This window comes from Geotrypetes seraphini, chromosome 16 (genome assembly GCF_902459505.1).
Source record: "Geotrypetes seraphini chromosome 16, aGeoSer1.1, whole genome shotgun sequence".
In the NCBI taxonomy this organism is placed as follows: domain Eukaryota; kingdom Metazoa; phylum Chordata; class Amphibia; order Gymnophiona; family Dermophiidae; genus Geotrypetes; species Geotrypetes seraphini.
In genome coordinates this window covers 7,757,385-7,784,552 of record NC_047099.1, presented here as the reverse complement: position 1 = coordinate 7,784,552, position 27,168 = coordinate 7,757,385, and the positions used below count along the sequence as shown (strand labels likewise).

General features: G+C 38.2%; 1 protein-coding gene across 1 annotated transcript in view; it reads left to right on the top strand.

Moving 5' to 3' along the window:
- Positions 1-27,168, top strand: part of LOC117350409 — a 106,431-nt gene that overhangs the window by 40,767 nt on the left and 38,496 nt on the right. Inside the window, exon 7 of the mRNA XM_033924689.1 lies at positions 14,603-14,681. Coding sequence (XP_033780580.1) covers positions 14,603-14,681 — 79 coding nt within the window. The remainder of the gene's footprint in view (positions 1-14,602; positions 14,682-27,168) is intronic.

The window sequence follows — 27,168 nt, the reverse complement described above, 5'->3', positions numbered from 1 at the left end:
CAATAAAAAAATATATATATTTTTTAATGTGTTTATACATTTTAAAAGAAAACTTGCTTAACCACCCTTCAAACTAAACAGCATTTCAAAGCAGTTGAAAATCTTAAACAATAGAGTACTATTAAAACAACCAAAACATAATAATAATGAAAACATGAGCCACCTAAGTGAAAGAAAGACAGTATGTAGGAAGAGTGACAGAGAGAACTAAATTTAGAGAAAGGGAACTTTTGCCCTCACCCCAACAAAAAAATGTATAAAGAAAACCACTACTAAGATGGAATATTTGGGAAGAATTTAAAGCATTATTCTTAAAGCTAACATATGAGAATATTAAGTAAAATAATATATGCCCTAAAATTGTTGCAGAAAGGACCTTGCTAATTTCCATAAATATCTAGCTCAGAATATGATTTACTAGTGAGATTCATTCTTTATTCCTAGCATCAAATGCCAAAACTAAAACATGGAGAAATTGCCCTCCACCCCCAGAACTAATACAGATTCCATCTAAATGTGGGTTGAATCTCAACAGGGAGCAGTAACTGCAGTGTAGGAAGTTTCTAAGCAAACCGGGAAACCACGTATCACAGCAAGCAGCCAAATTGTTAAAACTTTAAAAAAAAAAAAAAAAAAAATGATGGCTGAAACTATTAGTTTACCGCAGAAAAAAAGCATATGATTCCACGATGAAGTGCCATGCTTTAAATCACTTTTATTTTGTCTAATTGAAAAACTCCATGTGATCATGCTGGATAAACCAGAGTTATGCAGTCCAGCACCCTGGACAGCAGCCATCTGGGTCCTACACAGATCCATTTAATTCCTATGAACATTGGAGCTGTTACTGCTGCTACCAATGCTAAAATCCGCAGTATGGTTTTGTAACAAAAGGGTGGGGGAGAGTGTTTAGTTAATTATCATAAAGATTCTTATAGAGGGGGGTCCCTGTAGTGTGAACTATGGTATAAGTAATAAGCATTTCTTTGGTTCAGGAATGAACCTTATTGTAAAAACAGATCAGTAACAAAAAAAAACAACAACCCTGAATTAAGGCTAAATGTCATTTATATGTGAATATATCAAAAGGATTATTTTTAACAAAGTCAGGTCACATACTATATCATATTGCATACTATTTGTCAGTAAATTTGACAATACCATGGAGATAGACTGAGGAATGTGTATAAAAACGCTACTGCAGCTTAGTAAAAGGAGCCCTATATGTTTGTTAACTAGGTTTTTATTTACTGGTGGTCTAGCAGGCTTTCCTACGCTCCTGCCCCGTGAAGATCGCAAATAGGAAATGGCTGCCGTGAGCTCCTGCCGTAGTCTAGAGCAGTGGTTCCCAAACCCTGTCCTGGAGGACCACCAGGCCAGTCGGGTTTTCAGGCTAGCCCTAATGAATATGCATGGAGCAGATTTGCATGCCTATCACTTCCATTATATGCAAATCTCTCTCATGCATATTCATTAGTGCTAGCCTGAAAACCCGATTGGCCTGGTGGTCCTCCAGGACAGGGTTGGGAACCACTGGTCTAGAGAGATGTGGTAAGAGCGTAGGAAGATCGCTCCTGCCCCGAAAGCCTGCTACACCACCAGGTAAGGCCGGGATGCCGGGAGGAAGGCAGGAGGGAGGAACATGATAAAATATGGGTCCCCCCCCAAAAAAAAAATTGTGAATTTGTGAAACCATGAGTATGGAAACCGCGAATGGGGAGGGGGTAGTGTAAGTATACTCTTCTTCAAATATTCAGTAAACTCTGTTTATATCTAGCCACTAATATGAATCAATATGCCATCTAATAAATAGTGTTAAACATTACAGTTAAGATTTAAAAATAAAAACCTAGTTAACAAACATATAGCGCTCCTTTTATAAAGCTGCATATAGCGTTTTTAGCGCGCGCTGCATATTAGTGCGTGCTAACCTCACGCTACACGGAAAAACTAAGGCCAGCTCAATGGAGGCGTTAGCATCTAGTGCGCGCAGCACTGTAGTACGCGCTAAAACCGTTAGCGCAGTTTAGTAAAAGGAGACCATAAAGATCTCTCCTTTTTTAATTCTGGAGGTGTCCATGATGATTGATGGATATATTGTAGGATAAGTAGATAGAAAGAAAATAAATTGATAGATAGATCATTAGTTGATTAATGAGTACATTGAATCTTTGATTGTGAGTTACTTTGGGAAAACTGGGTAGCAAAATACAGAAAGAGACGGGAGCATTGGCAAAAGTTTTGCTATAGTGTTTGTGGAACCAAAATCAAGCTTGTATTTGGGTCTGCAACGATTCCTGCAATGAATTCAGAAAAGGCAGACATGTTGTCATTGCCAAAATTATATACTTTAAAAAAAATCATCTTGTTTTCCTAAAAATATCCAAATTGAATATTAGTTGCAATTCTGGCTGAAAGCAACATTCCAAAGATTCAATCCACAGGAGAAAACATTTGGAAAAACAGAAACTTAATCAGCAACTCTAACTATAACCTTTCAAGATTCTTTAATACTCTGATGCAAAATCCACAGTTTGGAGGATTGACAGACTAATCAAACATATGAATGAAAACATTTTCTGGGGGAACCCCCCCAAAAAAACCTGGAGTAAAGTCGGGGGCCAGATGGTACAAAGACATTAATCAAGTCATCTTGCAAAGTAGAAACAGCTCTTTAGAGTTAGAATAAAGGGTTCTGTTACAGTGTGAATTATGGGAACAAGATTACTTTTGGATCTGGAACTATTCTTCATGTTGAGCCGGGTGAGTACATAATAGTAACTAGTTGTTAAGCTATCTTTATTTATGAATAAGAACCTGGTCAATAAATTGTATCTTAATTTATGACACTAAATGTTAATTATAAAGGTTTCTGAATATTTGTATTGCATTGATCACATGCAGATCAGTGGAAGGGTAGATAGATGAGCAATGAATGAATGGGTAGACAGATGACTCGAATAACTCAAGAGAAAGTAGCTTGCAAAGTACAGAAAGACAATAGTGTTCGAAAGGGATTGTTATCAAAGCGGATGAGAATCAACAGAAAATTAACTTGGACCTGGAGTAGGGCATTGTTTTGACTGGTCCTCTACACATTTTTGAGGATAGTTACCTATTGTTTTGAAAGCATTATCTTTCATATCAGATTGAATATTTCTTGGAAATAATTTTGCAAAGCAATGTTAGTTCCTGCAATGATTAGATTTACGGACTGATCTGCAAGGGAGAATGAATTTTGAGAATACAAACAGGGCTGAGTTTTGGTAAAAAGATGTATTGCAGTGTGAATTATGGAAGCAATAGCAAACATATCTTTGGAGCAGGAACAGTTCTTACTGTAAGGCCAGGTAAGTAAGAAAGTTAAATTAAAATATCTGCAATTCTAGGGGTCCATATTTCAAATTAAAATTAATAAAATGCATCCATATCAAGCAATGAAGCTGTTACTTGACAAATGCAATGATAATTTTTTTTTTTAAAACCCAGTTCTTCCTCTCTTTTCCCATGATAAATGTCTATCATAAATCCATTAAAAGAGAAATGTTGAAGAATAAGGTTCCCAGATGAATTAACATACCAGCAGAAAAGTTCTCAGCCCAACCACCAAATTGGGGAAGTCTCCATCAAACGCTCTACACTTGGCCCTGTGATTTTTCCACTTTTTTTGTTCCCTATTTTTCCAACAGAACATAAAAAGTGGAAAATCACAGGACCAAGTGTAGAGCGCTTGATGGAGACTTCCCCAATTTTGTTGGTTGGGCTGAGAACTTTTCAGTGGCCCCTCAAATAGATAACTAGAGTGTCTATAGGGATAAATCAATTATTGGATGGACAGTTTCCATAAATTAATGAATAAGGCATACAGAGAGTATTATAAGTATTTTCATTAATGAATGAGGTAAATATAATTGGGGCCATCCATGGATGAATTTATTGATAATTATATGATAGATAAGTGAGCATGTTGGTAAATTCATACTGTAGTAATTAAACAATGTAAATCGTTATCTAGATGACCTGATGTATAAATAGATTTTTATTAGAGACAAATTGAGGATCTCAGTATACAATATTTAAATTTTTGTTTAATTGAGGGCATTGGAAAGGATTTCTTTTCAAAATGGTTACAAAACCTAATTTTATAGTATATCTCTGTTTATAGCAGTTGAATTGGATACTGTGAGAACTTTAGAAGCAATGATAAACTCATCTTTGGCTTAGGAACATTTCTTTTTTCATTGTAACACCAAGTAAGTAAAATAAACATAAGTGACACAAATTAATTACTGACTACTCAAACATTTATTGGATATCTGAACCCTGGCATTTCCAAGAAATTATGACACCAACTGAAAAAGAGAAGAATCTATTTCCTCTTTGAATATAGACTTTCAGGAAACATTTTTGTAAACAACACATTGATTGTGTGAATATGGAGGCAACTTGAATAAGCTTTTCTTTGGAAAAGGAACCAAAGTGATCATAAAGCCTAGTAAGTGCATTCACTTAATAATATTTAAAAGAAATAGTGGCTAAGATCACTCGTATAAAGCACAGAATAATTCAGAATAATTTTCCAACAATAGGAGGGAGTGCTGAAAAGTTCTCAGCCCAACCAAGAATGACATGGAAATGGAACAATCAATGATCTGAAACAATGTCCAAATTTCTGTTTCTTCAAATTGGCACTTAAAGAACTAAGATTTACTCTTTTCAGATACAGTGGCAAAATAATGCTCAGAATTTAGAAAGTTGTTTGGTTGGGCTGAGAACTTTTCCACACACCCCTCATAGCTCTATGCTGGGGGTCCAATGTATTTGGAGAGAAATGTTTCACAGTGTTTATTCTGGAAGCTCGAAGAAGCTTACCTTTGGAACTGGTACAATATTGATCATAACCCCTAGTAAGTGCCGTTTTAACTCTTCTTTATTGATTTTGGTGGTTTGATAACTCGTTTGAAAGAATATCTAGGTCATATTTCACTTTGAAAACTGAGAGAATAGTACAATTTTAAATGAGTCGTAAGAGCACAATAGGCTGTAATTTTGTTGAGAAAGACTATAACTCACACAATAATTTGTAAGGGGTATATTTTAAAATAATTGGGTGTTAGTGGTGGAGGATAGTCACTGAAAGGCTTTTGTAAAAGGGTGACCTTTTATGGGGCTAGAGGCTACTTTTCTAAAGTTAACCTTCGGGAAAAGAATCAGTCTCACAGTTCAGTCCAGTAAGTTGCAAAATTGTTCAAACTTTCTTGCTGCCATTTTAAATATATTTTAGTAGTCTAAGAAAAGCTGAGGTAGACCTTGAGTTACAGCCTTGCAATGGTCCTGTTTTACAAAGATTTTAAGTAGTGCTTCTGTGAAACATAACATAAATTTTTATTTATATCACAAAAACCTTTCAGTTCTATGCAGTTTACAAAAGAGATGAGCTGACCATTGTCAGTGAGCTACACTAGATAGAACATTGGGATCGACCAGTTAACAATAGATTCATATCAAAATGCAACTTTGGAGGGATTACAAAAATTTTGATAACAGATGGGTTTTTAGTAGCTTTCTAAAATGCATATATGAGGTTGAAAGACATACATGGGAGAATACATAAACAATAAAGCCAAAAAAAAATAATAATCAATCAATATTTTCAAAATAAGAAACAAATAGTAATGGAATAAAGTTTTATGGATAATATCTTAGAAACATAGACTTATAATAATTTGTGTGTGGAGGAGGGATAGAATTCCAACCTTGAAATCATTTCTAGAATGAAAAACTTTATCGTTACAGCAAAATATAGACAAAACATAGATGGCAACATGTTAGAGAGTCAGTTACCATCCTTACATGCTGCTGATGTGTTGTGTAAGGTTTCTGTAAAGCGCTGTAATGTTGTGTGAGAATAATTACGATCAGTTAATATTTGGAGGAGGAACTCAACTATTGGTTCGGCCAAGTAAGCATTCCCATGATTAATTTCATTCATTTTCCTAAGCTTATTATACTAGGTCCCCCAGCTGGTGTTCCATTTGGCTGTGGCAACCGTGCGATAGAATTTTGGCATTATCAAATCAACCTTTGGCACTCTAGAACATCTGAGGATCAGTCAATACTTTAGTGACTTTACTATCTAAACCTGATATGTTTGAAGAAGGAAATTATAAAGAATTAATGAATATCAATGCCTAATTAGTTCCACTTGCAATTAAATACTATATAAAATGTTTACCAGCTACATTTTCCAAACAGTCGTCCTTCCAAAGATTTATCCATCTATTCAATCATCCTTACACTGCTAGGTCCATTTTTCCATTGTACTCTTCCTCACAGTAAGCAGAGATTCAGCATAATTTTTCTCATTGGGTTTGTCGTAGTGTGACTTCTGGTTTCAGCTGGAAGTTTTTCTTGGAGAGAGAAACAAAACTAATTGTGAAACCGAGTAAGTCTCAAGGCCAAAAATTATTTTTCCTTAAACAGAGTTTTTTATGTGGTACTGAACTAAAAGCTTACCTATTATTATTATTATTTATTTATCATATTTTCCATAAACATATCAAGTATCCCCAAAAATCTTTTAATTTATTTTTAAAGTAAAGTCTCATCAACCAGTTTTTATCTGGTGCCAGGGCAACTGTAAGAAGTAAGGTTGCAGGTATCGCCATTTCCCTGTCTGATTGTTCCAAGATTGTCGAAATGTTTAATGTCTGTTGGTCCTCTTGTAATTCCTGTAATTTTTGATGTTGTTGTTGTCCTTCTTTTCTTCATGTAGGCAAATAGTAAACCTGGGTAAATGGTGGCAACAATTCTTCTGAAATTCCCAAAATATCGTTTTAACATATCTCTCGGAGATATTGTTGTCACTCTAGGAAAATTGATTAATCTAAGATTATTATTACGAGAGAGATTGTCCAATGCTTCCAATTTCCTTCTCAAATTTACATTATCTCTCATTAATGTTTCTGTGAACTGTTTAGTAACTGTATTTGAATTTTTAAGGTCTTGCATATCAGTTTGTAATTTTTGTTCAACTTGGCATAATTGAGGTTTAATTGATTTTGCCAGATCCGCCACTAGATCCCATATTTCTTCTAGAGTTATTTCTCGGGGCTTCTCAATTATAGTAAGTTTTTCAGGCACAATTTTTATACTCAGTTCAACTGACCTCTCCTCCTGTAGGTGTCTCCCCTGAGTGCTGTACTCCCTCTTGTTGTTAAGAATCTCAGACACCACAGAACTCTCCAACCGGGAATCCTGCTCCAAGCTCCCCTCTCTGATGTCCAAAGCCTCACAGGAGGGGAGCTCACCGACTTCCGATAGCTCCTCGACCCATGGGGAGCTGGTGGTCCGAGGAAGAGGGGGAGGTGCTGTGGCGTCGGGGCTAAGCGAGATCTCCAGTCCCGGGGAAAACACTTCCGACTCGCCACCGAGTGCCTCCAACGGGGGTGCCGACGCTGCCACTGACACTCCCTGCATCCGGCGAAGAAGTTCGTCGATGTTGCCGAGTCTAAGTGGGTCGGGGCGCCGCGAGGCTACAGCGGCGCTTCGGCCCCTTCTTTTCGGCAGCTTACCTATTATTAATAATGTTTTATATTAGAAGGTCTGAAATATATTATAGCTAATGACTGGAAGAAAGCCTTTGGAGAAAGGGTTCTTAGGGACTGTGAAAAGAAATACAAATAAAATTAAAAAGCTACAGACAGTTCTAGCTTGGCTGAAGGGAGATATGATTGAAGTCTACAAAATCCTGAGTGGAACAAGAGGACACTTGGAAAAGTTGAAAGGGGACAGATTTAAAACGAATGCTAGGAAGTTCTTCTTTACCCAACGAGTGGTGGACACCTGGAATGCGCTTCCAGAGGGAGTAATAGGGCAGAGTACAGTACAGGGGTTTAAGAAAGGATTGGACAATTTCCTGCTGGAAAAGGGGATAGAGGGGTATAAATAGAGGATTACTGCACAGGTCCTGGACCTGTTGGGCCGCCGCGTGAGCGGACTGCTGGGCATGATGGACCTCAGGTCTGACCCAGCAGAGGCATTGCTTATGTTCTTATGTTCTTATGAATAGAACGGGTACAAATGGATCGATTTTTCGCCCCGTCAAAACTGACAAAGACTAGGGGACACTCGATGAAGTTACAGGGAAATACTCTTAAAACCAATAGGAGGAAATATTTTTTCACTCAGAGAATAGTTAAGCTCTGGAACACATTGCCAGAGGATGTGGTAAGAGTGGATAGCATAGCTGGTTTTAAGAAAGGTTTGGACAAGTTCCTGGAGGAAAAGTCCATAGTCTGTTATTGAGAAAGACATGGGGGAAGCCACTGCTTGCCCTGGATCCGTAGCATGAAATGTTGCGACTCCTTGTGTTTTGAGCAGGTACTAGTGACTTGGATTGGCCACTGTGAGAACGCGCTACTGGGCTTGATGGACCATTGGTCTGACCCAGTAAGGCTATTCTTATGTTCTTAATTTCATTTTTTAATATAGTTTATTTGTATACCACTTATAGCCTAAGCAGTTTACATTCAGACACTCAAGCATTTTCCCCTGTCTGTCCCAGTGGGCTCATACTCTATCTAGAATATCTGGGGCAATTGAGGATTAAGTGACTTGCCCAAGATCAGAAAGAGCAGTGCAGGGTTTGAATCCACAACTGTAGTCTGCCGAGGCTGTAGATCTAACCACCATGCCACACTCTCCACTAATGAAACTGAACTTTCAGTGTAGCAAGGTTTTTGAATGGGTTCTCATCACTGTGGGGGTACAGGAGGTGACCGGAAGCTTCAGTTTGGAATAGGCACAAAACTAGTTGTCAGACCTGGTAAATAATTTCCATATTTTCTTAACATCCTGAAATAATGTTTTTTGAATATTCAGATACGTCTAGGTTAGCAATAATTTATGTTATATCTCCAGAATTAAAATCGTATTCACAAAAATGCATGGAGCCAAATTTAATACATTCATATAAGTTTTGTGTTTATGGAGTAATCTGATAGCTAGTAACTTTTAAGAACTATTTAACCAATGATTATGTTATTCCTGTGCTCCTTTATGCGTCAAGTGAGATTCATTTTGTAGCACAATCTGACGGAACAGAGATTCAATCATCTAAAACCTTTGTCTTATTTTAATAACTTTAAAAAACCCACCATGATTTAAATTCCTCATTACCAAAAAGCCTTGATAATGGTTATTAAGTATTCCCTTTGTTGGGTATGTAGGATGACAAAAAGTGAAGAGGTAGATAAACTGAATTGCCTTCTCACCCAGAGAGGTGGTATTTTCAGATTCCATAACATAGTAGATGAAGGCAGATAAAACCTAGCATATTCCATTATATGTACAAAACTAACTCGTTTGGAGAAATTAATCACAAGAGGAACCCAAACTTCTTTCTCCTACTGATTTCTTCAAAGTAGAAGCCTTGCAATTTTTTTTTTTAGGTTTATACTTGTATAATGCAGTTAGAAGATATAAGAACATTGATATTTCATTGACGTGGGCTACATCCCTGTTTTGTGCATACTTAAAACAAAGGGTTCCTTTTACTAAGGTGCAATAGCATTTTTAGCGTGCGCTAAAGATTAAATGAAAAATACTAACGCAAGCTCTATGGCGGCGTTAGTGTTTAGTGCGTGCAGTATTGTAGTGCACACTAAGTCCACTAGCGCACTTTAGTAAAAGGAGCCCAACGAGATTGACCCTGGGAAATCCACTGAGAAGAAAATCCAGGAGAAACCCAAAAATCACTGTGGAGTGACGATGTTCCTGAAATGGACTTTACTGAAGATTTGAAAATTCCAAAACTCAACCTAACAATCCACATTAAAACCTTAAGGTCCTATGATCTCATGTTCATTGTTACGTTGACTTTTGGAACTTTCAGATCTTCAATAAAGTCCATTTCAGGAACATCGTCACTCCACAGTGGTTTATTTTTTTTGTTTCTTGTGCATACTTAACACATTTCAGAGTCCAGTGCCTACCGCCTTCCAGTAAGGAACAGGAGAAATAGAGAGAGATAAAGAAAGGGAAAAAAGAGTAGCAAACAGAAAGAGGGAGAGGGGCATGGAGACATCACTACTGTGAAAGTCTCACTCATTAAACTATCATTGGGCAAAAGGACAAGACTTAGTCGATGTATTACTGAGACTTTCCAGATGTTTCTATTTGCCTACCATATTTGTAAAGAGATTAAACACTGTGTTGATAATTCAGGCAGGAAGCTCACATTGGGAGCAGGAACGACACTGATCGTGAAACCTAGTAAGCTAAAACAGATTTATTTTATTTTGATATGTATATTCTTTCCTTAATAAGGCATATTTTTTTCTTCAGCTAAACACTGATGCAAATGCTGAAAACTGTACAAGGCCATTAAGGGGGGAATTCATTAAGAGACGTTATGATTTAACACATGTTAATAGAATTATCACACGCTAAGTACCATTCTATTCCTATGGGCATCTAGCATTTAGTGCACGCTAATTCCAATAACGCCTCGTGATGAATTCCACCCTAAGATCATTGCAGTCATCCATCAGATATTGTACCATATTGCTCCAAGGGTACTGCAAGAATTGTTTGAAATTTACCAACCTAGAAGAAATCTAAGGTCTGAAAACACTATGAAATTGAGTTTTGAGGGGAGGATGCCTATTATTCATGTTAGAATTGGAGCATCAATGATGTCAGTGGCGGGTGTCAAACTTTGGAATGCTCTGCAAGGCATACTGCGATTATGTGTTGGAAAGATCAACTTTAAGATCAACTTTAATGCTTTTTTTATGAAAATGTTGCTACTTCTGTTCTTCCTGTAAGATACAGTGCCAACAAATATCTGGGTTTTAATTTTTTACAGTTTTATTGCTGAACGTTTAATTGATACGATGTCAGTCCATTGTTTGTTTATATCTATGCAACTAAAGGGCGATTAGTATATTATGTGTGCAACCAATATGTTAACTGCATAGTTTTATGCAGTATATAAATTTTTAAATAAATAAGTGAAATGAACTTTAAAAATACAAAGATAACAGGAATGAAGTCATAGAAACAGGAAAGGGCCCCCTATAGTTGTTCAAACAAGTTCTTCTCTAAGAAAGTAAGGTCAACAAGGAGATGCCATGATACTTGATACCTTTATATTGGATTAATTCGGTAAAGCTCCATCTCCTTTCTTGGGGAAGGACCAAGTCCAGGCAATTAGAGCTCTGAATATATTGTTTGTCCAACATAAGGATCTCCAAAATCTCACAGACATACCCATATCTGATAGCCGCATGCCCATACAATATTTTCAGTGAACTAAAGAACATTGCACTTCCAGTTCAGTAATTTTCAGAAGAGTTCTTTGTTATGTGGTGTGAATAGTTTGAAGTAATATACTTGGAATAATCGATTATTAAGGCTTTGCCAATTGGTTATCAGGTTTCAGGATTCTGTTACATACGAAAGGCTGCTTCATTGTTCCATAATTGAAAAACATGAGATGTTTTTTATGTAACTGAATACCTTCAATTATTCAGTGTGCCACAAAATTACTCCCAATATTCATAGGCTGTTGCCAAACTGAAAAATTCACTAAATTTATAGACTATGGAACTCAAGTGTCTGCTGGTATCACCTTCAGAACAAGTCTCGGTGAATAACTGTCTTGTTTGGACCGATTGTCTAAATAGATAATTGGACCGATGATAGTCTGCAAGACGGTTATTCATTGAGACTTGTTCTGAAGGTGATACCAGCAGACACTTGAGCTCCATAGTCTATAAATTTAGTGAATTTTTCAATTTGGCAACAGCCTATGAATTTTATGTAACTGAGCCAGGAGTTTTTGTTAGGGCTTGACTATAAAGTATTTTATGGATCAGGAACCAAAGTGATTGTACTTCCAGGTAAGAGTGTACTTTGTAGATCATACCTAGAAACATATCCCATCTATTTTATTCAATATAATCCTTATTGCATTGTTTCAGGACCCAGTTGATACTCAAGTAAAGTGGAATGCCCCATTGAGTTCCTTCGTGCCCAGTAATAGTCTTAGAGAGGAGATGTTTCCCTGATCCTTTGTATTTATATTACTTGAACAAGAAGAAAGGAAATGATAATATTTTAGCAGAAGTAGAAGCTCTTACTTCTTGGAGAAAGTATTATTTTGGGAACTGAGATAACACGTGTAATGTGGGTCTTTTGGACAGGAAGAGACTTTAGTTGAAGATTAATTCTGCTTAATGATAACAGAGAGTTTTAGGATCAACCTAATGTGGATAATATACCTTTGTCATAAGAACATAAGAATTGTCACACTGGGTCAGACCGATTAAGCTTGATACCCTTGAAAGTTTTTGGAAACAGATTTAGGGTAAAGCTTTAGTAATAATAATAATAACAGTTTATATACCGCAGGACCGTGAAGTTCTATGCGGTTTACGATGAATTAGAAAGATTCTACAAATTGAATGGGACATTCATAGTTAGAGATTGGTGGTTAGCAGTTTACAGGATCAGATTTGGGGGGTGGGGTTGTGATGGAGTCGATTGTACAGATTCGTTACCTAGATACTTCAAGAAGATGTTTCCTAAATTCACCATAGTTGCAATGTTTGATACATGTTAGTATCTAGTTTCTTGTTTTGCTTTGAAATTTCCATGCAATTTGAAATGATTGGTTTTGCCTTATTATTACTCCTTTGTAATGCTTTGAAAGTTTTCTTGTTTCATGCTTGTTGATTTTTTTTACAAAAGCCGGCCGCACAGGCTGGCACGGTAAATGCTCCGACGCCCACAGGAATTGAATGGGCATCAGAGCATTTGCCGCACAGAACTCGGCTGCATGGTTTTGTAAAAGGGGGCCAAAGATGATAATAATAATAATAATAAAAGCTTGATATCCTAATTCCAACAATTTCCTGGCAGGAAAATGTCATAGGAGATAGGGATTTAAAGGGCTTTACGGCTTTAACCACTATCATGGCTTTGTAACAGAGGGGGATAATAATGAGTGAAAAATTATTTTTCCCTATTTGTTTCTTTTTATTGCATATTTATAATTTACATCCCAATAGAATATAAGATATGGAATTACAGAAGGAAAAACATTTCACAATTATTTGATATTCCGTCAAGCCCACGTCCAGAGAGAAAAGACCAAATCCATTATAATCTTAGCAAAGAAAATTGGGAATAAATCCCAAGAAAAATATGCAGCGTATTTCGCTTAGGGGTCCCTTTTACTAAGGCGCGCTAACTGATTTAGCATACGTTAAAGATTAGCATGCGCTAGGGGGTCCTTTTACTAAGGTACACTAGCCTTAGTAAAAGGACCCCTAAAAGTAGCAGGCTAGAAGTCTTTATATTAAATTTAATTTAGGGCCAGTGAGGTAAATGCTCCGATGCTCACTGAATTCCTTTGTGCGTCAGAACATTTAACTCGCTGGCCTGCCGTAAAATGTCCTTATGCTGCCTAGTAAAGCGTTGATTATTTTTTTCAAAGAGTAAACAATCATTGTCCTATGCCACTGAGATTTAAAGACCTCTATCATATCAATTAAAGAGAGATATGAAAAAGAAGAAAATGAAAATAGAAGGAAGAGAGAGAGAGAAAGAAAGGGCAATAAGAAACGAGGAGGAGTCTGGCATTCAGTTAGGTATCAAGTTTTTGTATTGGCATGTAAGACTGTGTGAGTACGAGTCACTCTAAAATCACATTTGGATCAGGGACACAATTAACAGTGATAGCAAGTAAGTAGCAAAAATATTATTCTATTATTTGGAAACTAGTAATGTGGGAGTATGTTTAATCCCCCCTCACTTTTGCACGCCTGTGTTTTGTTTCCATAAAAAAAGAAATAATGATGATAGTGAAGTCACCTCAGAGGATATTTGCTCATTGTTACACGGTACTACTCGAAAGGGTCCAGAGAAGAGCGACTAAAATGGTTAAAGGGCTGGAGGAGTTGCCGTACAGTGAGAGAATCTCTCTTGAAAAGAGGAGACTGAGAGGGGACATAATCGAAACATTCAAAATACTGAAGGGAATAGACTTAGCAGATAAAGACAGGTTGTTCACCCTCTCCAAGGTAGAGAGAATTAGAGGGCACTCTCTAAAGTTGAAAGGGAATAGATTCTGTACAAACGTAAGGAAGTTCTTCTTCATCCAGAGAGTGGTAGAAAACTGGAACGCTCTTCCGGAGTTTGTTGTAGGGGAAAACACCCTCCAGGGATTCAAGACAAAGTTGGACAAGTTCATGGTAAACTGGTGAGACTGGACTCATTTGGAGCACTGGTCTTGACCTTGGAGCTGCCGTATGAGCGGACTGCTGGGCAGGATGGACCACCGGTCTGACCCAGCAGCGGCAATTCTTATGTTCTTAATTCCTCTTTTTACAAAACTGTACAAGAAGTTTTTAGTGCCGGCCGGCACACTGAATGCCCTTTGCTGCTCCGACCGTCATAGAATTCCCATGAGCCTCTGAGCAGCACAGAGCATTCAGCACACTAGCTGGCACTAGAAACCTCTTGTAAAAAAAAAAAAAAGGGGGGGGGAAGCCTGTTCTGTATGAGCTTATTGTTCAGACCGTGTTTTTGATAGAGCAGGAATCACTGTGTGAATACAGGAAACTATGGTAAATTCACCTTTGGAGCAGGCACCAGGCTGACAGTGATGCCAAGTAAGTGTTTAAAGATTTCCCACTCCCGTAGAGCATTTTATGAAAACCAAGAACGCATTTCATTTTTTTCTGGTGAAGAAAAGACTACCAGGGCAGTGGAGTAAACCAATGAATTCAAGGCTTGGCTCTAAAACAGACATAACAGTGACAGGAAATCATTCACTGTTCAATGGCCATTGTCACCTTGAATTGTAAAGGCATCTATTTTTAGCGATTTGTAAATTGCAAATTTTGGCGTTTATCTTTGCTAATTAAGGGCTCCTTTTACTGAACTGTAGTAGAGGTTTCTACCGCAGGCCAGCGAGGACCATACGCCAACTCTCAAAGGAATTCTGTGTGTTTTGGGGCATTCACCTCGCCGGCCCGTAGTAAAACCCAGCGAAAACATTCTTTTAGGATATAAAAAATCTGTCTTAATCAGTGTTTTCAAAGTACTACTGGAGATTTTTTTCCAGTGGAATTAAATATGTAAATTGTTGCCTCTTACCCACCCACCCACCCCTAAAAAAAAAAAGGGAGGGGGTTATTTGCCAGGGCAGAAAAAGCACAAAAATTGAGTGGAGGACACAGGGAAAGTGTGAGACAATAGCAGGGGAAATGGTGTTTTCCCAGTGTTTATCCAATATGTAAATGCTTATTTTATTGGTTTGTTTTTTTAATTGGGGATGCTTTAATGGTGTTTTATCAGTTAAAATCTAAAATTAGAAGTCCAAATTAAAATATGCTTATGAATTACTATTAGGAAGAATCACAAATAAGACCAAATACAGCTTGAATTCTGATTTCTAATGTATTTGTAAAGCTTGATCATGTGAGGTTTCTATCATAAAAGCCAAAATTACCCCCCCCCCCAAAAAAAAAAAAAAAAAAGTGCCTCAGAACTCTGTAGGAATGCACTAACATTTGGAAAGGGATCCAAGATGAATGTGAAAACCAAGAAAGTTCTGATTCACTTTGAATTCCAACTACAGAAAGGGAAATTCATGACTTTGAGAAATATACATTCATATATTTATCAACATTACTTTGGGGGTCCTTTTAGTAAGAGGCTATAAAAGCTAACGTGTACTCACACGTCCATAGGATACAATGGATGCGTTGCCATGCGTTAGCTAAGACGCACTAGTGCTCCTTAGATAAAGTGTTTTGGTCTGTGATTAGGATTGAGCTCTATAGAGAATGATAAACGCCCCACTCATTCCCCCGTAGCACATTTTAGCTCCGGCCACTGTGATGCTCATAGAATTCCTAACAGCGTCGGAGAAGTTACCGCCACGACTGGTGTTAAAAAATGTGCTATGGGTTTGTAAAAAGGGGGAGCGGTCTCTATGTGGAAATTTGTAATATTTATAATGAGGGAATAAAAGAACGTAAGACCAACGGTCCATCTAGCAAAGTATCCCGTCTTCACGGTGGCCAATCACCTGGCAAAAAAACAAATAGTAGCAGCATTCCATGCTACCGTCCCACGTCTGTCTCAACAGCGGAGTATGGACTTTTCCTCCAGGAACTTGTCCAAACCTTTTTTACACTCAGCTACATTAACTGCTCTGAAGATGTTGAGCAAAGAGGCAAGGGATAGAGACATCCTGAGAGAGAATGGCAGAAAATAAAAGAGATAGAGAGAAAATAAAAGGGGGAAGGGAGCAGGGAAACGAGGACGGAAAAGCTAGAGTTACCAGTGTGTGCTAATTTACACCAAAGTCCCAATTCTTGCAAAGGGATTTAGCTATGCATCGCCAGTGCCATCACAGCAACCGCACACACTATTTTTTGTAAGGCCCTCAGTCACTGTGTGAATTATGGAGGTGGTGCCAATAAACTCCTGTTTGGAAAAGGGACCAAACTTTCTGTGACCCTAAGTAAGTAAAATGCAATGCAAAGATTTTATGCGCTGAGCAATATCTGAAAGCAACTTACAATTCAACATCCGCCCTTAGGTTATCTATGGGGACTGAGCCGGTCCACTTCTCAGCTGAGCAGGTGGTACAAATATCTGTCAGTTCCCCCCCCCCCCCTACTACAGAGTAAGCTAAAAAGACCATGGTACTTTTTATACAAATTACTAGTGGCAATGGGGCAGTGATGGGGGTGTTTTAATTTATAGTTTATTAAAATTTGATTAAATGCTTGACATAAAATTTCAAAACGTTGTACAATAAAATCTAAAATTGAAACAAACGACGTAAAATAAGCATATACCATACAGGACAAACTAACTTGGGGGATGAGGGGAATAAAAAGAGGACAGAAGGGAAAAAATTGCAATTCTTAAAAAAAAAACCAAAACATAAGGCTAAAAACAAAAGGATAAGATGGGGAAATGTTTTGATCGTGTGTCTCCTCTGCTTCAAAATCTTCATTGGCTTCCTGTCCATCTCAGGATCCATTTCAAATGTTTATGTATCGCTTTCAAAATCCTAGATGGAATGCAAGAGGTACCCAACAAGTCAAACTTTCCCTTCCTTCAGTAAAGGGAATCAAAAGGAATCAAGAAATTCAGTCAATCTTTTGTTTTCAAATTAACACGACTGTGGAACAAAATTCCTCTTATCTTAAGGGGCTCCGGTCCTTTTCAATTTTTTCGCAAAACTTTAAAAACTATTCGGTTTGCCAGACATTTCGGAAACCATCCGCGTTAACATTTTTCCCAATTTTGTTCTTTCTTTCCATCTTTTGCATCTTTTTAATTATTATTGTTAACCGAGTCGACTCTTTTTGGTTGAAGACCTGGGTATACAAAGCTCAGTTTTAGTTTAGTTTTAATAAAGTTCCTTTCTCAAAAACATGCCTAAGTCTTAGGCAATGGTTGAAAACACTGTATGAATGCTGCTTCCAGCAGCTATAAAGTCATGTTTGGTCATGACAGAAAATGAAAGAGTTGCAGGTACAGGAAAGGGGGAGAAGTGGAGAGAGAAAAGAAAAAGACAGAGGGCTATTTACTAATGTGCATTATTTTACACACTTGTTCCATTTCTTGCAAGGGAATTTACTTCTTAATAGCACACTTTCCTGACACCAGCTCCTGTGCCTTCACAACCATGGTACCAGCTGTTTTGTTTTTTGTAAGGCCCTCAGTCACTGTGTGAATTATGGAAGTGGTGCCGACAAACTCCTGTTTGGAAAAGGGACCAAACTTTCGGTGACGCTAAGTAAGTAAAGTGTAATACAAAGATTTTATGCGCTGAACAATATCTGAAAGCAAATTACAAATCAACTTCCAAACTAACATCCACCCTTAGGTTGTCCATGGGGTGCGAGTCGGTCCGGTGTTCACCCCAGGAAAACCATAATCGCAGTTTGTACAAACATCTGTCAGAAATTACTAGTAAATATTCTATGAATATCTGGCCAACTTTTCATGTGCAGAAATGGAGAGGGGGTTGTTCTTTCTTTTAGAGGTGCCTTAGGTAAAGTTCTTCTGTGAGAGCTTCCTACGAAACTCGGGCAACCTGGGTGGATGACATGCAAGTATCCACATTAGCAATTTTATCAATCAAGTAGTTCATATCTCATCGTCTTCTATCCAAAGATTATGCTCTCTTATGTTAAGCAAATCGAGCTCCTGTTTGGAGATGATGCGGTATACAAACCTAAGTTTTAGATTAGATTAGCTGAACTTAAATAAAGAAAATGAAATCATGATTAATGTGAAGTATATTTTAATGGCCTTTGAAACCTTATTCAGCAACAATTGATGACAGGTTTTCTTCAAGAAAATAATTTCTCTAGTAAAATAACAGCTGCCTTTGCAATATTCAAAACACCCTTTAGACAACCAATGTTTAAAAAAGCTGAGAAATTGTTTTGGTTTTACCAGGAAAAGAATGACAAGTAAACAAATCTAATACAATTTTACAAAGCCGTGGTAGGGGTTTCTATACCGCGGGTCCATCAGGTAAACGTTCCGACAGTCATAGGACTTTTATGACCATCAGAGCATTTATCTCGCAGTAGAAATCCCTACCACAGCTTTGTACTAGTAATTCTGACAGATATTTGTACGAGCTGTGATGAAGGTATTAGTAGAGTAACCTCCACCGCAGCTTTGTAAAAGCCAACATTAGTTTTTACATCATATTTCAAGTTTATTAGGATTTTATATACTGCCTATCAAGGTTATCTAAGCGGTTTTTACAATCAGGTACTCAAGCATTTTCCTTCTCTGTCCCGGTGGGCTCACAATCTAGCTAACGTACCTGGGGTTATGGAGGACTGAGTGACTTGCCCAGGGTCACAAGGAGCAGCGCGGGGTTTGAACCCACAGCCCCAGGGTGCTGTCGATTCAACCATTGCGCCACACACTTCTCCAATCTTATTGTTGTTGGGTTGGGTTTTTTTGTCATTGTTAAAAAAAACTGTGGCTAAACAATATAGCCAAACCCTCAAATGAAATCCTGGGTGTGTTAGGGAGGGGGACCCCCGGTCATGAAACAAAAAAACAATTTTTCCAAGAAGCAAAAAAAAAAAAAAAAACCAGGAGAAGCTGAAGAGTCAGGGTAAGGGGACGAGAGGGGAAAAGGACAGAGTAGAGCACAGGGGAGAGACAGAGAAAAAAAGAGAACCCGAGAAAGAAAAGTAGAATTAAAAATTGTGGTCACAATTTAGCAACTCTGCAGAGTTTTCCAGTTCTGCTCTTGCACTAGGTTTTTGGAGAGCTTCAGGTAGTTCTGTGACAGGTTTTTGTCACAGGATATAATAATGTGTGTATGGCAACTCAGCAGGCAAGCTGACATTTGGCGCTGGGACAAGACTAACAATTACTCCCGGTAGGTAACCTTTGTCCCGCTCCTCAATATGGAAAACTGATTCATAGCATTATTTGTAGGTTGGACTATTGCAAGAATTAGTCAAAGATATGGTTAAGAACATAAGATTTGCCACACTGGGACAGACCGAAGGTCCATCGAGTGCAGTATTCTGGTTCCAATAATAGCCAACCCAGGTCCCAAGTATGTAGCTAGATCCCAAATGGTAAAAACAGATTTTGTGCTGCTTATCCTAGGAATAAGCAGTGGAGATTTCCCCAAGCCATCTCAATAATAACCTATGGATCGCTAAGAAGTTTTGAGTTAGCGGTATAACAAAATTTTAATATGGAGACCTGGAAATCGTCCCATCCCTTTTATCTTTTTTTTTTTGTCCTTCTCTGTACCTTTTCTAAGGTGAGCTTTGAGGTGACAGGTGTCCCTTCTTCAGAGGCTCCTGGCATCTCAGGTTTCCGAACTAGTTTGTACCACTGTGCGAATGAAAACTACAAGATCTTCTTTGGATCTGGCACAAGTTTGCGTGTGGTGCCAAGTGAGTATCGAGCAATGTTGATTAAAAGTTAGCTTTATACATATATTTTTCATCCACCAAAGAGGTGTGAAAGAAAACTAAGAAAACCATATTCTATTGTTCAAAGATCTTTTGACAGAGAGGGATATTTGACTTGTGAAAAATAACATTTAGAAATGATATGCTCCCGAAAGGAGATGTTATTAATCATAGACTTCTAGAAACTTCAAGCAGCTTCAAGAGATTTTTAAAAATTATTTTGTTTAGTTACCAAGTTTATTAAAATTTGATATACCGCTTATAATAGCTGTCCAAGCGATGTATAAGATTACAGTATAAAAGTTTTAAAAATAAAATTTTGGGGAATAAAGCAAAGAGACAAGACATAGCATGACATACAGGAACAAATGGAAGGGAGGGCTGAACTACAATTGAGATTAGGATAGAACAGCAAAGGATGGAACATTAGGGAGGGATGGCTATGCTCTTCCTTTGACAGTATCGGTTGGAATAACACAATAGTAAATGGCGGCAGATAAAGACCTGAACGGTCCAATAAGGATGTCGGAGATCGTAAGCATCCTTAAATAGGAAGGTTTTTAAGCTCCCTTTACATTTTTCAAGGTTAGTCTCTTCCCGTAAGTATAGTGGAAGTGTGTGCCAAAGCGTAGGGGTGGTATTTCTATACTGCCTATCAAGGTTATCTAAGTACTCAGGCATTTTCCCCTATCTGTCCCTGGGGACTCACAATCTATCTAATGTACCTGAGACGACGGAGGATTGAGTGACTTGTCCAAGGTCACAAGGAGCAGTGCAGGCTTTGGACCTACAATCTCGGGGTGCCTAGGCTACTCCTTGCTCACATAGAATCATAGAATGATGGAGCTGGGAGAGAGCTTGAGTGCTCGAGAGCTCACTTAGTTGCTCAACTGCCATTACCAAATATTAGTGTAAGGCTGCATTTTTCTGCCTACCGTTACGTTTGAGCACTTAGCTCAATGGATAGCATACCCTGGCCTGCTCATGCCCCTCCCAGATCCATGCCTGTCTCGGAGTTTGCGCATTCTAAAATTTGAGCACGCAACTTATAGAATGCTAACTAATGTATGCAGGTAACGGCCAATTGATGCCAATAACCACCAAGGAACGCCATTATTAGAAAGTTAGTGTGTCAATCTGATATTCCCTCAATCAGACTTGGAAAGGCAAGTGGTGGCTTCTATCCAGGGCAGGTTTTTTGTAAGGCTGTTCGTTGCTGTGTGAATCAGGGAAGCGGTTATAAAGTGACGTTTGGAAAAGGAACCCGAGTTTCTGTGAAATTAAGTAAGTATTTGTCTATGATTGAAAAGCTCATTTTAGAAACATCTGGAGTTTTGGTCTCCGTTCTTTAAATATTATTGGAAGATTTATATAGTAGCTATTTAACAGAAAGGAGTCTAATTTTAGATCCTGAAAATCGGGAACCAGTTGGGAGGGGGAATTCTGTTCTGGATTTTATTAGACACGTTATACATTCTGTTTCATGATCCACAAACATCTCCTTGCACCCAGAGGGGGTGTGGGGTCTCAGTAAGGGGCATAGACACCTATCCTCTTCTCTGACCCCACACTCCTTCCTGACCCCCTCCCTCCCCCCTTCCCTTCCCTCAAATCTCTTAATTTTCCCTGCATAAGAAGCATTCCGAACTTGCTGCCCACATTGGTGTCACCTCTCTCCGACATTACTTCTGGGCCCCGTGCCTAGGAAGTGATGTCAGAGGGATAGACAACATGACATGGGCAGCAAGTTAGTGCTGTTGCTCCCGCCTGGAAAATTAAAAAGGTACAGGGGAAGGGCGCCACTCCCTTGCTATGTCACTGCTTGCACCCCTCCAAATTCTGAGAGTATAGAAGTCTACCTGAAGTGACATAACAGTACAGTTCCCCCAGCTGGTTTTTGGTAGAGCAGGGATCACTGTGTGAATGCAGGAGGTTACAGTAAACTCATTTTTGGATCAGGCACCAGACTGACAGTGGTACCAAGTAAGTTTCACGTTCAAGTTTATTAAAAGTTTGATATCCCACCAAATCAAGCTTCAAAGCGGCTTACATGTTAAAACATTTAAATTAGAAATTTGCATTCATGTAGAGATGATTCAGATTATGATCCACTTACATGTATAAATTCTAGGTAATTTACAGTAAATGGCACCCCCAAAAAATTCAGTGCTAAACATTATTCTATAAAGGGCAGGAACTCTACATAAAATAATGTTCAGCGCAGATCCCGCATCTAACTATTGGGCACCAGATTTATGCCTGCTAAAATCTGCTGCAAATGCCGGCACCCGAGATAGAATTCAGTAATTCCACAATGCAACTTTTCACAACGCCCTGACATACCCATGGCCATGATCCCTTTTGAGATACACCTCTTGGGAGTTAGGTATCATCCCTGAAACAATAGCAAGCAGCCAAATGTGAGTGCAAATTTTAAGGAGTGCTAGTTAACCTCAATACTTGGTTGTTAGGTCATTATCCAACTCGGAAGTGCACCCTACTTTGGGCATTATATATAGATTCCAGGTGACAACGCATAAGGTCAAGAGCAAGTCATGGTGAGTCTCCTAATTTCAATTATCAGTGCCAATTAACCAATTTAAAGAAGTTAAGTTAGGCACCTACATTAGTAGGAGACCATATCTAGGCGCCATTTATAGAATCAGGCTCTTTATTTCCTTTATAGTGTATGCTCATAGCCCCCGTAAAGTGCCCAGTTACAGAATTGCCCTTAAAATGCCATTTGTTCAGTAAAGAGAGTTTTAGGAGTCCTTTTGCTAGGATGGACTAAAGGATTTAGGAAGCGCCAACGATTAGTGTGTGCTAAATGCCGTGCAACCCATTACTATATATTCCTATGGGCTATATGACATTTAATACACGATAAATCTATTAGCACACGTTGCTAAAAGGTCTTCTTAGAGTTTCTAAGAACTTCTACCCCCAGGTTTTGTGCTTTAAGTTTTTGTAATGGCTAAAAACGCTGTGAGTTCTAGTTTTGGCAGCTATAAACTCACATTTGGTCATGGAACACAATTAATAGTGAAACCAAGTAAGTTTTCATTCCAGTCTTTTAATCTAAGTACAGGTAACTTTTTTTTTTTTAAAAATAGGAAATTGGGTATTTAATTCATTAAAAAGACCATAATGGCAAAGCCAAGAAAGATAGACAAAAAGGACAGAAAGAATAAAAGACAGTCAATCTTTTGTTTTCAAGTTTGTAGAGATCTAGAATGAACTTCCCGACTCCATTAGGCTTTTAGGACAGCTGCAATTATTTCGTAAATTCCTGAAAACTTTGTTGTTCTCGCAATTTTTAAATGGTTTAACTAAAGCCTCGATGAAATGATAATATTATAGTTATTTTTCTTATGCTTTTCTTATGTACTTTAGTTTTTAATTAGTTCTTCCTTCTCCTATGTTTTCTGCTATGTACTCTAGTCTTAATTATATGTGAACCGAGTCGAGCTCCACTGAGAGATGACCCGGAATATAACTGTAACTGCTCCGACGCTCATAGAATTCCGGCGCTAAAACCCGCACTACGCATTAGTAAAGGAGGGGAGATATTTTATAGCTGCCTTAGTATATGTTTGAAACTCAAAGGACTCCTTTTACAAAGGTGCGTTAGGGCCTTAACACGCGGGATAGCATGCGCTAAAATGCCCCGCGCGCTAGCAGAACCACAGTGCAGGAAACTCCAAATTTTCATACGTGATTCCCTTCAGGGAATGTCTCAGTTCTCTAACTTTTTGATATGAGAGTAAGCACTGTGTGAATACAAACACCTACAAGACCACCTTTGGACCAGGGACAAAACTGATAATAAGACCAGGTATGCTGACCTTATATTAAGAACATAAGAACATAAGAAACGCCCTCACCGGATCAGACCGAGGTCCATCCTGTCCGGTGATCCGCACACGCGGTGGCCCATTTAGATACTCCTTTTTGGAGACCCGGATTTACCGTATCCCTCAATATGATATGCAAGAAGGTGTGTATCCAACTTTCTCTTGAATCCCAGTACAGTAGTCTCCTCCACAACCTCCTCCGGGAGTGCATTCCAAGCACCCACCATGCGCTGTGTGAAACAGAATTTCCTGACGTTTGTCCGAAACCTGCTGCCGCTCAGTTTCAGGCTATGACCTCTTGTCCGTGTCACCTCTGAATATTTCAGCAATGGTGCCTCCTGGTCTATTTTATCAAATCCTTTTAATATTTTAAAGGTCTCTATCAAATCCCCTCTCAGTCTTCTCTTCTCAAGGGTAAACAGTCCCAGCCTCCTGAGTCGATCTTTGTAGGTCAAATGTTCCATTCCTTTGATAAGTTTTGTGGCTCGCCTCTGCACTCTCTCCAGCAGAGTTATATCCTTTATAAGGTATGGAGACCAGTATTGGACACAGTACTCCAAGTGCGGTCTGACCATTGTTCTATAAAGTGGCATTATGACATTTTCCGATCTACTCGTAATCCCCTTTTTAATTATGCCCAACATCCTGCTCGCTTTCTTCGCCGCCGCCGCACTTTGTGCCGAAGGTTTTAGGGTACTGTCAATCAGTACCCCCAAGTCCCTTTCCTGTTCGCATTTTGCTAACTTCACCCCCAACATCCTGTACTCATGTTCCTTGTTTTTCTTCCCTAAATGCATCACCTTGCATTTGTTTACATTAAAGTTCATTTGCCACTTTATTGCCCACGTTTCCAGCTGGTTCAGATCTTTCTGGAGGTCCTCGCAGTCCCCTAGAGAGCCAACCGCCTGACATAGTTTTGTATCATCTGCAAACTTTATTATATTGCATGTTATCTCCTCTTCCAGGTCGTTTATAAAAATATTGAACAAGATAGGCCCAAGAACCGAGCCCTGGGGGACGCCGCTAGTCACTTTCTCCCAGTCCGAGAAATTCCCATTTATGCTAACCCTTTGCCTTCTGTTTTCAAGCCATTTGCCAATCCATCTGTGTACTTCCCCTCCTATTCCATGGCTTAGTAATTTCTTCATACGTTTTGCATGAGGGACTTTGTCAAACGCTTTCTGAAAGTCCAAGTAAATTATATCCACTGGTTCTCCATTATCTATCTGTTTGTTTACTTTCTCAAAGAATTGTAGTAAATTTGTCAAACATGATTTCCCTTTCCTGAAGCCGTGTTGACTAGCCCTTATTAGATTGTGGTCCTCCAAGTGTTGTACAATGTTCTCTTTAATTATTAAGGCGATAGCATCATGATTCTACAGTATAGAATTCTTACAGCTAGTTTGGTCTTGTATAAAAGTTTTATTAAGATGCGCAATCCTTAGCGCAAGCTAAAGATTAACGTGTGCTAAATGCTTAGGCATCCATTATATTCTCTGGGCGCCTTAGCACGTGCTTAATTGGGTAGCAGGCCTTAATAATAGAACCCCTTAATGAGGTTCAACAGAAAAGAGTCGCCTACAAATGTCTTGACTTTATTTCATCATATTTAACTAAGCTATTAAGAAAACTGTGCTACACTGTTCGGTGCCCACAATAATGGGGAGACATGCTACTTTTCAACTAACAAAATCAAAGGAAAACTAAGAAATTGGTTCTTGATTCATATGTCTCCCCATTATTGTGGGCTTGAAAAGGAATTTTTTGTGTTGTATAAGTATTGTTAAAACTTTGTGTAAGAAACCTTTTTTTCCTTCGTATCATTTGATATTGTAAATTATTAAATTTATAAAAAAAAAAAAGAAGGTGCATAATTTGGTTCTTTTTTAAAAAAAAAATATATAAATATACCTTCCTGTCTGACTTAAATCTGGCCCATAGCAGCTAAGTTAAAAAACAACCTTGATCTTATGGTTAAAACTGGTCTCTAAAGAGGATAGACATCATTGATCAATGTCCTAGAGGAGAAACATCTCCTTTTAGCGTCATACAAGCAACCAAGAAGAGAATGACGTGAATATGGTTCACTCAATGATCCGAAACAATGTCAAACTACCGAATTTCATTTCTGTAAATTGGCACTTAACGAAATAAGATAACACTCTTTTCATCTAGGGTGGCAAAATAACATTCAGAATTTAGGAAGTTGGTTGGTTAGGCTGGGAACTTTTCAGCACATCCCTTGTACTTATCAATGTTCAGGTTTGATTACAGAACCGTCATTCTGGAAATATATATCTTAGGGGGAAGTGTTTCTGTAAAGGGAGATAGCAATGTGTGAATACTGGTTCTGGCTGGGGGAAGTTCATCTTTGGGGCTGGAACAAAACTGATAGTAATTCCGAGTAAGTAAAACTTTTCTTAACCTGGTCCATGTGTTCCTGACTCTAAAAGCCAAATGAGATTTGAAAAACATGTCCTGCCGAAAGCTTGAGTTCTGAATAGGTTTGGTAAAAAATGTGGACTGAAAATAATTCTTGCTGAGAAACATGAATGGTCTGATGGCAAAGGCTGTGACAACAAGGCAAAAAAGAAAATTGTCTACTGTTGGCAAAGTTAGGTAAGATCGGACATTAGAAAATATTTATTAAGGGGAGCATACGAGATAGAAAAAAAATTGAGAAATATGTGGAGGGGCATTTTCGATAGGACGTATAAGTCTGAGATTGTACATTTTGGGCAGGACGTCCACAAACTCAGGAGAAAATATGTCCATTTTTATATTTAAATTATTTTAATTAAATATAAGGAAATACAATAAAAAGCAGAAATAAAAGAAAATCATTTATACAAACATCAAAGATCAGATTTAAACAATTGCAATTTCAACTACTAATCTCTATTCTGCCATCCCATGTCCCATCCCTACCCACCTAATTTCCAAAGTAATAAATCAAGCAGCATTATTGGGTAAAGACCTGGAACAACTGCTCGTGCTTATAGGGAATTCAAGAAACGCCTAAAAACACATCTGTTCCTGAAGTACTTAGGTAACTGACCTGTACAATCTTAGTCCTCAACAAATGATCTCTAGAACTGTTATTCACTAACTCTGAACTTTGTTTATTCCACTCGATCTGTAATACCTTTTAATCATTGTAAACCGCATAGAACTTCACGGTCCTGCGGTATATAAACTGTTATTATTATTATTATATGTAAATATAATAATTGAAAAATAAATATTCAAATAAGTAAATAAATATCTATCTATATCCCTTTCCAGAACTGCATAATAATAAACAACAACAAAAA